The sequence below is a fragment of the Phasianus colchicus genome, chromosome 1, assembly GCF_987193195.1.
Source record: "Phasianus colchicus chromosome 1, bPhaCol1.hap1.1, whole genome shotgun sequence".
NCBI lineage: Eukaryota > Metazoa > Chordata > Aves > Galliformes > Phasianidae > Phasianus > Phasianus colchicus.
In genome coordinates, this window is record NC_143436.1 from 93453028 (window position 1) to 93466613 (window position 13586).

General features: G+C 39.7%; 1 protein-coding gene across 2 annotated transcripts in view; it reads right to left on the bottom strand.

Annotated features, from left to right (window-relative positions):
* Positions 1 to 13586, bottom strand: part of GABRR3 (gamma-aminobutyric acid type A receptor subunit rho3) — a 55399-nt gene that overhangs the window by 26089 nt on the left and 15724 nt on the right. Inside the window, exon 1 of one of the 2 annotated variants that reach the window (XM_031612578.2) lies at positions 2857 to 8735. The exons of the other annotated variant lie outside the window; for it this stretch is intronic. Within the exon in view, the coding sequence (XP_031468438.2) occupies positions 2857 to 2984 (128 nt within the window). The 5' untranslated portion in view covers positions 2985 to 8735. Of the gene's footprint in view, positions 1 to 2856; positions 8736 to 13586 lie in introns of those variants that run through there. 2 annotated transcript variants of the gene reach the window in all.

The following is a 13586-nucleotide window of genomic DNA, read 5'->3' on the forward strand; positions in this document are numbered from 1 at the left end:
TATAAACACCTTTCCACACCATTCTCATCTTGATAGACTTAGAAAAATCTGAAACTCACATTTCAGGAATAATAGGCAGGCGAAGTGTTGCTTTCTGTTACACTTATTCAGTACCCAAGATACCATACTTCCTTAGTGGAGAAAAAGTTATCTCATCACATTCAAAATGAAACTAGGTAAGTTTATGAAAAGAGTACTTGGAAGGACTCTTCTGTGAAAAGAATACCATGAAGAGCCCTAGATTTAATGGTCAGAAAGTTCTTCACAATTATATGTTCCTGAGGTACTTCAGCTACTACCAGTCGAAAGGTAAAATTACAGAACATATTCCCAGGAGAGTTTGTGGAATTACATAGCAATGTAACCTCAGAAACTTTTAAGTCATTTGTCACATTTTGAAACTCAGATAAATATAAGCATCAAAACTGTACAGTTTTTTTTTTCTCTCTCTCTCTTTCTCTCTCTGTCTCTCTCTCTCTCCTCTCCTCTCTGCATTTCCAAGTGTTCAGTGACATCAGCAATACGTATGGTCAAAAAGCCTAATATTTGGACAGTCAAATGTTTTGTTCTTTGCTTTAGGAAATGGACCATGAAAATAATCTCTTTCTCGTGTACTTTTGGTTAATGCTTTAAAATCTTCTTTACAAGAGAATGCAGACAAATAGCTTTGGAGGGAGAATTGGGTTACTCTATTAAACCAGTGGAACTTGTAGGTTAAGTAACATTTTCACATGGGATTCTTTCTAAAAGGCCACCCATTTAACCAAGGCCATCTGTCAGCTGTGTCCCTAATAACTCTGGTGCTGGCTGAAAGGTTTTTCCCCAGAAAGAAAAAGAGGCCGATGGAAAGTCAGACCGTGTTGCAACATACTGGAAGATAATGCTGTCTTTAGAATCAGAATCAGAGAAAGAATCAAACAAAAAGAAATTAAATGTGTTTGGATCCATTCCACAGAAAAGCTGATTTGCAGCTGTTAAGCTCTGGTATCTTCTATGGCTCAGATCCTGCAGTCTTCTTCCCAATTCCAAATTTTAAATCACAAGGGCCTAGCAAAAGGTACAGAAGGCTAAACCTTTGCCTCACATAAGGAAAACTGATACTCCAGTCAGCATTATCTGAGAATGTTGTGTTGGCATTCCTCCTTGCTTCTATTCTGTTAACATCCTTCTTCTGCTTGTCTCACAGGACTGTCCTGTGAATCCATTTGTAGGTACTAGTAAAGGTCTGTGAAGATGGAGGGGATAATGTGCTAGTATTGTTCCTGCTCTTGACCTGTTGTCTTGTGGCAGGAGGTCAGCAGTGACCAGCAGGATGTCACATTTGCTGCCTCCTCCCATCAGGCTTCTCTCCTCCTTTCTAAATTAGTATGCCAGAGACGAAGCAGCTCCTCTCAGCTACTGCAGAACAGGATACATGCAAATAACAGTAGCATATGTTTCCCTTTTACCACTGACAAAAATGTATCAGTAAGCTTAAAACAGACCTTTACTCCTACAGTGACAATAAGACATTTTATCCTGTTTCAATTTGATTCTTAACTGCTTCCTGAGACTAATAAAGTCCCAGATTAGACTTCATCTTGACATTAGGTCTAGTTTTGTTTATTTTGTTTTATTGCAGCAAATAATTGCACACTCACATTCACTCCAAAACTATTAGTGCTTGAAATAGTCTGCCGTTCTGTTCCTGAGCGCTTGGCTTAGACCAAACTTGAACCTATGACCTTGAGAAAATCCAGAATCCAGAAATACCAAGCTATATAGCATCTGCAGGCACTTGCATTGTGTCACTGGGATATGTTCTCTTGCCCTATATTGCTTAACCATGAGTTTAACAAGATCTGTAAGGACTCAGAGCTATATCACTGCTGGATTATCACATGCAAAAAGATACAGAATGTAAACAGCTGTATGCCTGTTATAAAGCATGTAATTTTAAAAATAGCTTACCCATGCTAGATGAATCCAACTTACTTTTCCTCAGTAGGTGATCATTATGAACAAACTACCAGTTCCCCTATTTTAATAGGGGGTCAAGGACATGAAAAAATGCAACAATTCCATCATTTCTCCTTCCTTAAATAGGGCTACTTATTACAGTGTCTCCAACATCTCTATAAAGACAGACTTTGCTTGGATTATCACTAGCACTCAGTGGTCTGTTTACATGCTACGAAAGGCCCCACATCTAAAATACAAAATTGTGGTTGTAGGAAAAAGCACAAACACTTTGCACAGAAAATTAAATGTGGAAAGGTTGGTATCATTATTTCTTTTAAACCACCTACTTGACTGGAAAAACTAAGAATGGATACAATCCCCTTTCCAAAAGGAGGACTGTACCTAAAAGCATAGGCATATTTCAGAAAGGGAGCACATTGTGTCATCAATAAACATAAAGTACAATTCACTTCATTTACTACTGTAAGATTGTCTTCAGTATCTTGATAGTTTAGTTACTCTGCTGTTTAGTTAATGGAAGTCATTTTATAACGTTGGCATCAAACTTTGGAAGGCATTTCTACTTCTTGTAATGGGAGTGAGAGAGTTAAAATACTCGATGTATCACAGCAGTATTCTGATATCATACAATTTCAAAGAGCTGTGTGTGGGCATGTGCATAATCATATGAAATGTACAGGAAATCACAGTACGAAATGTCTAGTTATGAAAAACCTCTGATAATTAATAGTTTAACATTTCTCTTCTGGGAACACTCTATCCATGCACTATGTATAGTATAAATTCAGAAACTGGCAAAACAGGGCAATAAACAGACAGGATGCGTTGAAAGACTGCTGACAGACAGCATGAAGTTAATCAGATGAACATAGACAGAGAGAACATGTTGCTTACCTGTTATGCTTTCTTAAGAATGAGAATTGTTGCCGATGGTGAAGATGGTGATGCTGACCTTGAGAGCTGTGTAGCACTGCTGTCGGCCACAGGCAGGTAAAGAACAGAAGCTTAATGACCAGGGCCATCTCTTCCAAAGATAAATGCACCTGATCAGCCAATCCACCTTGCTGACTTTTTATTTTTAGTGTTTTTACTGTTTAGAAACAGCATATCATACAAAGGATGCACGTGAAGCAAGGCATTACTGAAGAAAGAAAACAGTGGCATCCCAGTTCTGATGTCCTCTCTGAGTTCCCTTCATATTTTGGCAAAATATAAAAATTCCTTAAGCTCTACATCCCTGCAGCATCTGCTGTCAAATCAGAAGCACCTTACTTTTAGGAATGTAGTAAATAGAGCACTTTGTTTTGCCGAGCTGCAGTCTGATCCATTGCTTCCACTCTTTCAGCACAGGAGCATATTTGAATTCTCCATCACCCGCTCAGTAACCTCTTCAACATAGCCTGTGCAGGCAAAGTGATGTCAAACATTTAATCCCCCTTAAATCCCACACAAAACCATACAAAAATCTGCTCTAATGACAAAGGTCTCTAAATTAATCTTTCTTTCTATATATGTGTGTATCTGCTCAAAATAATTTTCTGTAAAGATCAAGCTCGTTCATTAACTGGCTACATTGCATTGTCCTTCCAACCATTAACATCATTTCTTATTCTGTGATCTGTAGTATAAAGCAATTTGTCTGTAAGTACAGAATGGATAATGTCATGAAAAAAGTCCAACTCACATGTGAAGTCTCATTTCAATACTCCTGATTAACATTGGGAAATACTGACAATCTTTTTTTTTTTTTTTTTTTTTTTCCCACTAAGCTCTGCAGCTATCTATTTAATTTATCCTAAATGTACAAAGTGCGTGCACGCCTAAGTATCCCTACACCACCCCTAATGTTATCTTAATTTCATTTAGCCTGCCCTGCCCGTTCAATGGCAAATTGAATTGAAAAACATTTCATTAATAAACTGCTGCTTAGGCATTAATTTCAGAGTGCCTATTTCTCCAATTAAAGGTGATAAGATCTCCTGTGGACTTAGAATTGGGCAATAGCCAATACACCTTCTTAGCTGACAAAGTCAATATATCCTTTTAAGAGTAAGTTCAGTAAATACCAAAACTGTCAGCATATGTTTATTGTTCTTTACCTAGTAAGTGAGAGAGAAGAGACTGAAAATTAGGGAGGTGGAAATCCCTAACAGCCATCTAAAAAAAGTAGAAGTAATTCAGGTCTCCTCTCAGCAGACTTCTTCCCGAGTCAGACAAACAAACAGGGAAATAAAAACCCCACCCACTACTTTGTCTGCTGAGACTGCTAACATCAAAGCATAACAGGATAATCATTTTGTGATGTAGGCATCTGCCTACTTACAAGTCCCCTGTGAGTCTCAAGTAAATCTATTTGGCCCAAGAAATAACTATCATCAGATGCAATTATTTCCAGGAGGAGATTACCAAAGAACAGCTAATTCCTGACGAATTTTCCATTTGGAGTTGAAGAGCTATCTTCCTGTGACTAGAAAGAAAAAGTAAGAAAATTTTCCTTCCCATCAGTGGAAAAATTGAACAGTGTTAGATTAGATTAGATTAGATTAAAGGCTTCCAACAGTATTACCCCTCTCATTCTATATTGTTCACGTTGCAGTCCTTTCTTGCTCAGCAATCCCAGAGAAGATTATTTGTAGCCTGACTTGGGGTTAGCCAGATAGTGCTTCCAACAGCTCTTAGTGTATCTCCAGGGTGGATTTTCTGGAGAAGGTAAACATGCCAAAATATATAAGACCTTTAACAGGCTCTATTCATTTGTACTGTTGTCTAGGGGGAAAAGGAAAATTCAATAATAACTCTAATGAGAATTCATTCCAGATAGAGAAAATACTTGGAAACAATACTTGTTTCCAAGCCTATCTGGTTAACCTGTCTAGTCTCATCCAGCCTACACACATCTAAGTATCAAAGTATCTGATTTATTCACGTAAGAGAAAACATCCAAGAGCCTTTGAGTCCTCAGCTTTCTCTGCCCAATCACAGGCATTACAGTAGCAGCTACAGTAGCAAACCAGATTAAAAAAAACTAACTGCACTGCAAGTTGTGTGGCAAAGGTGTTATGACATGTTCTGCACACTCTTCAGTATTAACTCTTTGCCAACCATTTACCTCAACTACAAAGGACTAACAATATGTATATGCTGTCTTCCCTGGAAGTAATAATCATCTACATTGCTTCCAGAGACTCCGGGGAAAGTCATACTGTAGAGTGTAACATCACCTTTATCTGAAACTGGTAGCTATTATCCTCACTAAGCACGAAGGAGGAAGGAGACAAAAAGTTCCATCTTCCATGGAGGATTTCCAAAACAGAGATATTTCCAAAAATTAATTCTGTCTAGCCCCAACATGTCAAGTCCCCAGGAGAGGCTCCTGCAAAGTGAAAGGGTGAGTGCTTTCTTCCATTAATGGGTGTGTAATAACAGTAAGAGCAACTAGATGTCACCCACAGCAATAGGATTTTTTCATACTAGAGTTGTTTTCATTTTCTCTGGGCAAGAGAGCATTACACAGAGCAGGTTATGTCATTATAAATTACCATTAAGAAAACAAGTTAATCTCTTATGCATTTATCAGTAATCAACTCCAAAAGGATCCTTCTTTGCAGAAAAATTAGGACAATAGACTTTGCTTGTTTTGGACAAGTTCTTAATATCTCCTTGTATTTAAACACAGAACATTGCCTCCTTGCTCCTATTGCAATATTTCTTTAAAATTATCCCTTCTCTACAGCATGTGAAATGCTTGCAATGTTTATCTTTTGAGGACAAATCCACTGCGTGGTAACAGTGCTTGAGTTCATTGGAACAGCTTCCAAACAACTAAGTGAAGGAAATGATGGTAAGTACACTACTACATATTGAAAAATGACGTGCCTCCTTTTAATAAGCAAAATTATATGCAGTTTCAGGTAATTTCAGTCTGGAACTAGAGACCACTGTCCTCTGGAGAATACAAAGCAGAACAAATTGGCAACAGCCATTACCTAAACATGAACAGAAAAAAACACCAGGGAGGTAGAGACATTTCAGGGGCCTGTATTTTCCAGGAAATCCAAGCACACCTGAAGTCCATTCTAAATAATAGGAACAGAAACAACATAGCATGTCAATACTAAAATCCTGCAAATTAGCCGCATAAGATGTAAAAGAAATACAACGTAGAACCTGGAACGCATTTTTGATTCTCCTAGTAAGAGAATGAAATACAAGGACAATGTATTCTTAGGAGTTTCCTGAAAGCTGCAGGTTGCTAATACACATTTAAAAAGCAGAAGGGATGGAGGATATCACAAACAACCAGCAGAACATATAAAGCAGGTTAACCAGAGCTGCCAGTGTGAGAGTTTGAATGCAATACTGCAGTACAAGAATAGGCAGCGTTCTGCTTTTCAATTGCTAACAGGCTCAGTGCATAGCACTTACCATTCATACTGTGGCCCCTTGCAGATATACAAGAGTCAAAATTAAGGACACTGCTTATATCAATATAGATGATGCACCAACTTGTGAGAATAAGGCGCCCATTGTCAGTTCTTAACAAGATGAAGCGAGAGAACAGTAGAACCTGAGCGTTATGAATCCACCTTACAGAGTCCAGAATGGACGAAACACTTCACCTCTTAACATCTGCAGTGATACACAGCTCTTACGATCCTGTTCTTTATGAAGTATTTTGGTAGGGTGGCAAGTGCACATTCATGACTGTCCTAAGTAGTCTAAGGTAACAAACTGCATACTTAAAGACTGTAAAGGACCAAAACAGGAAAAAACAACAACAAAAAAAAAAACAAGAAATCCACAAATGCAGCAAAAACCACATCCCATCTCAAAACTGGTACAAGATTTTTGCACAGTTAAACTCTATGGATTTACAACAAGCTTAAACAGAACTACCAGCTACTGCTCAAACCCTGCCCTGCCCTCCAACCTTGCAGTGCACCGCAACTTGCTGTCTTGCTTTCCTTTTCCTTTTTTATGTAAAAGTCTAGTGTCACAAGTTCAAATTTCTTGTGAAATTATGATTCTAAACATACTGTCTCATATGTTTCAGTATTCCACTGTCTATGAAATTCTCATATCATCACGCAGAGTATTCCTGGCATCAGGCATAGCCTATGGTGAAGTAAACCCATCTGTAAATGCACAGTCACCAGAGACAGCCTACATGCACACGTCACCCAGATCCAAACTGAGCCCTGGTCTTGCTTCTGACACCCTGTGAAGTCTGGCTCATCTCAAAGCTACTTTAGGATGTTAAACATACAGTCTTAAGCATGTTTATGCAAGAACTTTCTGTTCTGACCACTTGTCCAGCCACAGACCTGGAGGCACTATTCCAACTCCCCAAATGTTTGCAGTAATAGCAGAACTGAACCTCAAATCTGCAATTAAAACTCTAGAATTGTGATTGGAAATGACATTAACTCAGAAACAACTGAGAGAAATACAAAATGTTTGGCTTCCAGTTGGCTTCACTGGCATCTGAATGGCCAACACATCTTAAAATAAGTAAGTATTCTGAGAAACATACAAATCTAGTGTATATGCAAGAAATTCTGGTGAAAGATAAAATCCCGTAAATCAAGTGTAACTTCAGCATTCCGCTTTTTCTTCTCATGAGTGAACATTCAGCTGTCATGGCTCATCAAGAGAAAGTGCAGTTCATTAAAAAGTAAAGGACAGCTAAACAATTGCCTATATTTCTCTGACTCTTTGCAACTCTAATTTTTCAGTTTCTAAATAGAAAATTCTTTCTCTTTTGCCATTCTGCCCCCACCAGACCAATCTATTAATTAATTTAGTCCCCAAATCTCTTTACTTAGCTTTTACAGCAGCAATTCTGAAAGTAAAATTATCAGTTTTATTAACTCTTGTTAAGGAACAATGTGTGAAGAAACAAGCAGCCGTATTCACCCTGGATATACACTTACAAACTCACTGGTTTAATGGCAGAAAACAAGGCATTAATGCAACTGTTCTGCCTTTGCACAACTCCATCTTAATCACAGGTGCTGGATACAGCTATTGTTCTCCTGCATTCATGTCCACTTCACCCCAGCAAGAGTTTTGAGAGTTTGCTTCTTTATGTCTGTAGAACACATCTCTAAAATTCTCAGTCTTTCACAAATAAAGGAAGATCAAGAGGGAACCCATACGGCCAAGTAACTCACAGAAAACAGGAATAAACTTGTTTGCCATCTGTACAGCCTGAATATGGTGCTTTCATATGAAAAGCAATATCTACCGCGTACCGCGATATTTTTCTTTCTTTCTTCCATGGCAGTTTGGCAAATACCAGCGTGTCTCAGTGGTACTTCACAGTTAGATCCTAATTGCTATCTGAAGCTCGTTTGGCTCATTTCCTTTCACAGACTGCAACAATACACAGCAGCAACTGCATTTGCCCTCTTCTTGCTGCCAGCCTGAAGTTCACTAAGCACTTCTACAGAGGGATCTCTAGAACGCGCCTGGTTTGTTGTCCAGGAGTTAACTATATCTCAGATGGGAATCAATTTATAAAATACATTGCATCTCCACATAATTCCCCTTGCTGTCACTTGTGAACATGAGGAGAGAAAAAAAACCTGTTGAACAGTGTTGAACACCTCCGTCCCTGGAGGTGTTCAAGGCCAGATTGGATGGGGCCCTGGGCAGTCTGGTCTAGCATTAGATGGAATGGTTGGTGGCCCTGCGTGTGGCAGGGGGGTTGGAGATTCATGATCCTTGAGGTCCCTTCCAACCCTGGCAATTCTGTGATTCTGTGATTCTGTGATAATATGTGCCTCTCAGCTTCAGCACTGCAAACTTTTCTGATTTTTGCAGCCAAAACGGAGACAGATTTATTTATCGATTAAAGTCTGATCACTGTTGGACACAAAAGAGCTTTGGAAGCCATCAGGCACAACTCAGCGTCTGTTTTCCAGCCTTTCTTTTCCCGTTGGTAATTCCCAGAGAAACAGATGCTCAGATCAAAAAGCAGGTGCCCGTTTCAAAAGGGGCGGCCAAATTTAACTCGCCAAATTTAGTTTTTTCTAACGTTTGGCTCGATGGAAGCGCCCTCGGGCTGCCACCGCCATGACACGCGCGGCACCGAGATGGCGGCTGCGCGGGAACGGCTGCTCCCAACGGCCGCGAGGTGGCAGCGCCGCCCGCACTCACTCGCTCGTCCCCTCTCCAACGGCCATCGCCGCCCCGTCCGCTCGCAGGTGCGGGGCGGCGGCCAACGAGGGGCTTCTTCCCACCCTTCCCTTCAGCCCGGTTGGGACAGTGGGGCTGCCAGAGAGGCTTCGCAGTTGGGGGGCAGGGATCCCCTTCTACACGGCTCGCCGTGCTTTCACAGCCATCTGCCAGCGCAACGGGAGGAGGGAGACGTTAAAAATGAGAGGGGTGGGGGCGAGAATAAATAGCCAGTGCGGCTTTCAGCAGGAAGACGGTCCTCATCCAGGGGACATCAGGCAAAGCCTAGCAGGCAGATGGAGCTGGGAATTTGCAGGATGTAAAAACTTTGCTAGACCGTACTACGTTGCACTCTACTAATGAAGATCAGAATTGAATTAAAGGTAGCAGCTTCATAAAGATGGGCTTCAGTCAGAGCAGTAGGAAGTAAGAAGACCAGGAAAAGTTGAAGAAATTACAGAATCACAGAACTGTGGGGGACTTCTGGAGATCATCCAGTCCAACCTTCTGCTGAAGCAGTTCCCTACAGCAGGTCACACAGGAAAGTGTCCAGGTGGGTCTTGAATATCTCCAGAGAAGGACACTCCACCACCTCTCTGGGCAGTCTGTACCAGGGCTCTGTCACTCTCACAGTGAAGAAGTTCTTCCTTGTGTTTGTATGGAGCTTCCTGTGTTCCAGTCTGTGCCCACTGTCCCTTGTTCTGCTGCTGCATGCCACCAAACAGAGCCTGGCCCCATCCACTTGACTGCCATCCTTTAAATATTAATAAACAGTGAGAAGATCCTCTCTCAGCCTCTCCAGACTGAAGAGTTCCAGGTCTCTCAACCTTTCCCCATACAGGAAATTCTCTAAGCCCTTTTACTAAACTCATTAGTTAAAAAAACAAAACAAAACAAAAAACAAACAAACAAAAAAAAAACCCAGACATTTTCATGATCAAAACTCAGAAAACAAGATTCACTTTCTATCAGTAACATACTACATAATTACCGGTTGTAGATTAAGAATACTTTAGGTAGTGATAAAATACAGAAGGAGCCCGCTCAGAAGTGATATTTTCCTCCAGAAATCCCTGTCTGCAAAGACTGTTCAGAGCACAGAAATCCACCACAGCTGCTGCCCAGCATGAGGATAAACACCTTTTCATACCTGCCTTGAGCCTGCCATTGACCCAACTTTTTACTATCATTCTTTGGTGCTTTCTCTGCATAGTTTTTTTGTTTTGTTTTCATTTCCTTTTTATTACTCATGCAGGAGATCTCCTTGTTATCTGCATGGCACATAGGAAGATGTAGGCTTCATATAGAAACTGGTTTGAGCTATTGGGCCCTATTGTGTAACTCAACACAGATAGTGTCCTCTACTATCATATAGCCCCTGCAAGGTGACATGAGGTGGCAAGCCATCAGTGCTGACTGCTGTGACCTAATGCAGGTGGCATGACTAACACATTTTAAGAAGGCAAATAGACTCCTTACATCTCACATTCTTTTCTCAGTTTTAGTCTGATCCCTTTAGCAAAAGACATTTTTACAGCCTCAGCAAATAGCCTACATTTCTCACCAATTTTACCAAGAATGTCAAAATAAATTGTGGAAATAAACACCACAGGTTAGCTGATGTGGAAATAATTTAGGGAACAATGTCACAGGCATTTTGCTCCCAGACCTCAAAAGTTGTCAAGCACAAAAATTCAGGATGACTTGAAGACAGTTGATTTTAAATAGCAGTTGTGAGCTACTGTTTACTTGCCTTCTGTTTTCTTAGTCTTTCCAGTAACAAGAAACATAGTTTTATTTTACAGGGAATGTGGTTCTGCCAAGTATTACATTACAGTGTGTTCTATATCCACGTTCAGGAAAATGCCACAGAGAGGAAAGTGATAAATTTGTTAGATATAGCTGTGGGAGTCGGTCTGTGGTGTGCAGACTTGAAGAATAGGAAGAAAAGAACAGATTATGCTTGGGAAATGCAGAGAGAGTTTGGCACCCTGTGATGGCAGGAGTATAGTTAATATTGTGTGGATGGGGTAATGTACGTGCCAACTCATAGGTGAGAGATTTCCAGAAGTGTAAGATAACCAAGACTCAACTCTGAGTCCATGTCAAGAATTAGGTTAATTTTGAGTGGCAGTGGATTTATGCCTCTTTCTGAATAAACACTGAGTTGATTAAAACCTGTAGTGAAGTATTGGGTTTCACAGGCTCAGGAACAGAGCATGCAAGACTTGCAGAATTCTCTCCACTATTTCTGAAGTGTTTTTTTTCTTTTTTCCTTTTGTAACAAAGGAGCTTCACTCATCACATGAAGTGCAACGTGCAGCTGCTATAAATGCACATAACTGTGTAATTCACTCCCGAAGAGCGTGACCCCCCCCAAAGCAAGAGGCTTCTCTCAGTCACAGCGCAGGAACTCTGATCACACCCAGGCTTCCAGTGTTGCACCCTCTATCAACACACTGCAGCTCCCAGTCCCACAGACTTTTCCCAAATACACCACACCTGTGTGATCTGGTGACTTACTGAGTGTATGGATTTCTCCCACCGATGGTGATACTGAGGGATTGTCTTCATTACTAATTTTTTTTAAATTGCCCCCAAAATCAATATGGCAGCATTTGTTGTTGTGTCACGTGTCTCTTCCCACTGCAAAAGAGAACTGAATGAGGGGCAAAGAGCTTAGGGCTGTGAAATTATATTTTGTGGGATGTTAAGGAAAAATAAATAGATTCTGATTGTTTTACTGAAAATCTATTTCTCTCCTTTCTGCTTTTCACTAGGCTTCTTTTACCTCTTCCTTTTTCAGGCTGCATATCAAGGAGCTCAGCAATAGCAAAAAAAAAAAGGGTGTAGAAGACTCTAGTCCAGCATATCGTGATTCAGTGCAACAGAGAGACAATTATTAAATCCTTTGCTTTCTGCTGCCTGCAGCATTTTCAGTGTTTTGTAAGTAAAGCTATTTGAAAAGCTATTTTCTGTACTACAGCATTAAATGAACAAAAATACTTTGTATTTTTCATCGTATTTATATTGAAAGCATTGAATATCCACTGCTTGTTGTGTAGTTTCCACCCCTTCCATGTCAACACCCTGATCACGCAAGATCTTAATTCCAACCTGTATGAAACCCATGTAAAATTATATATTAATATCAATGTAACTGCTCCTGCAGGAGCGAGGTAGACAGATCTATCATTATTACTGAATACTTTTCCTTGTTTAACAGTAGATGAGCAATGCTCTGATACCACACCATATCCACAAGAGGAAAATGTAGGATTTAGACAGACTGTACCTAGTCATTCAAAATCAGACTGAAAGTGCAGCTATACAAACTAAAGTAAAAAGAAATCATGAAGCTTAACACTGATTGGCAACAATTCACATTTCTGTTTACACTTGGAAAATCCTCCTTGCCTTAAGTTTTCTCATAGGGATGCATATTTCCATATGTTTTTATTAAACCTTTTCTTGCTCAAAACACAGCTAGTCAATTAGAGGCTGTAAGTGTCAGCAAATATACTAATACACAGTCCCAAATATATTAAAAAATTACATAAGAATGTTATTATTTGCATTGTCATCACTGAAAATAATGTGGTTTTGTTACATTGGAAAATCCTTCTAAAATCTTACACAATAGAAAGGAGTGAATCCCACCTTAACACAGCCAACAATTAGAATTCAAATGGAAAGTATAGGTCAGGATGCAGCAACACTCACAGTGAAGTAAAAGCTCATGAATCATTTCCATGCTGCTCATTGAGTGTAAAACATTATCTATATATACATATATAAGATGAAGTTAGAGTAATTATTCATGTAGAAATCCCAGAGGAAAAATAAGGAATCATAAAAAATCCATTTTATCATTTTTAGTGGGGAAAAGACTTTAAAATACTTGAAAAGTATCAAAGGTTTTGGTCACCAGCTTCCCTTTCACCGTGAATGTAAGATTCCATTTTCCATTTTAAAAAGCTCATTTGACTGAACAGCACACGATAAGATAAAGACAAATGCAAACACAGCTCATCTAAACAGCTGCCTGCATATATGGCCAGTGTGATTAAACACGGCAAGCCTAACCCAGTTCCCTTTTTTTTTTTTTTTTAAGTATCACATCTTAGAGATAAAATGCAGCAGCTCTCAACATTCATTGGATTAGAAGACAGGAAGTGATTTTCATCAGGTCCTCACAACCCCTTGAATATATTTTTTCTTAATGAAAATGACTTTCTTAATAAAGGACAATTTCTAAAGAAAATCAAAGATCCGAAGATTGGGTGCAAAAAATGATGGTCTCAGTTCAAAAACACATGTAGTGTAAGGCAGAATCTTTAAATCACAGCACAGCCTTTCACCATGATTTGCAGCCGCAGGAAATTAAAGAGCTAAAATTGAAGCAGACATGCAGAGCTAAGTGTAGTGCTGCCTGCAGCACATTA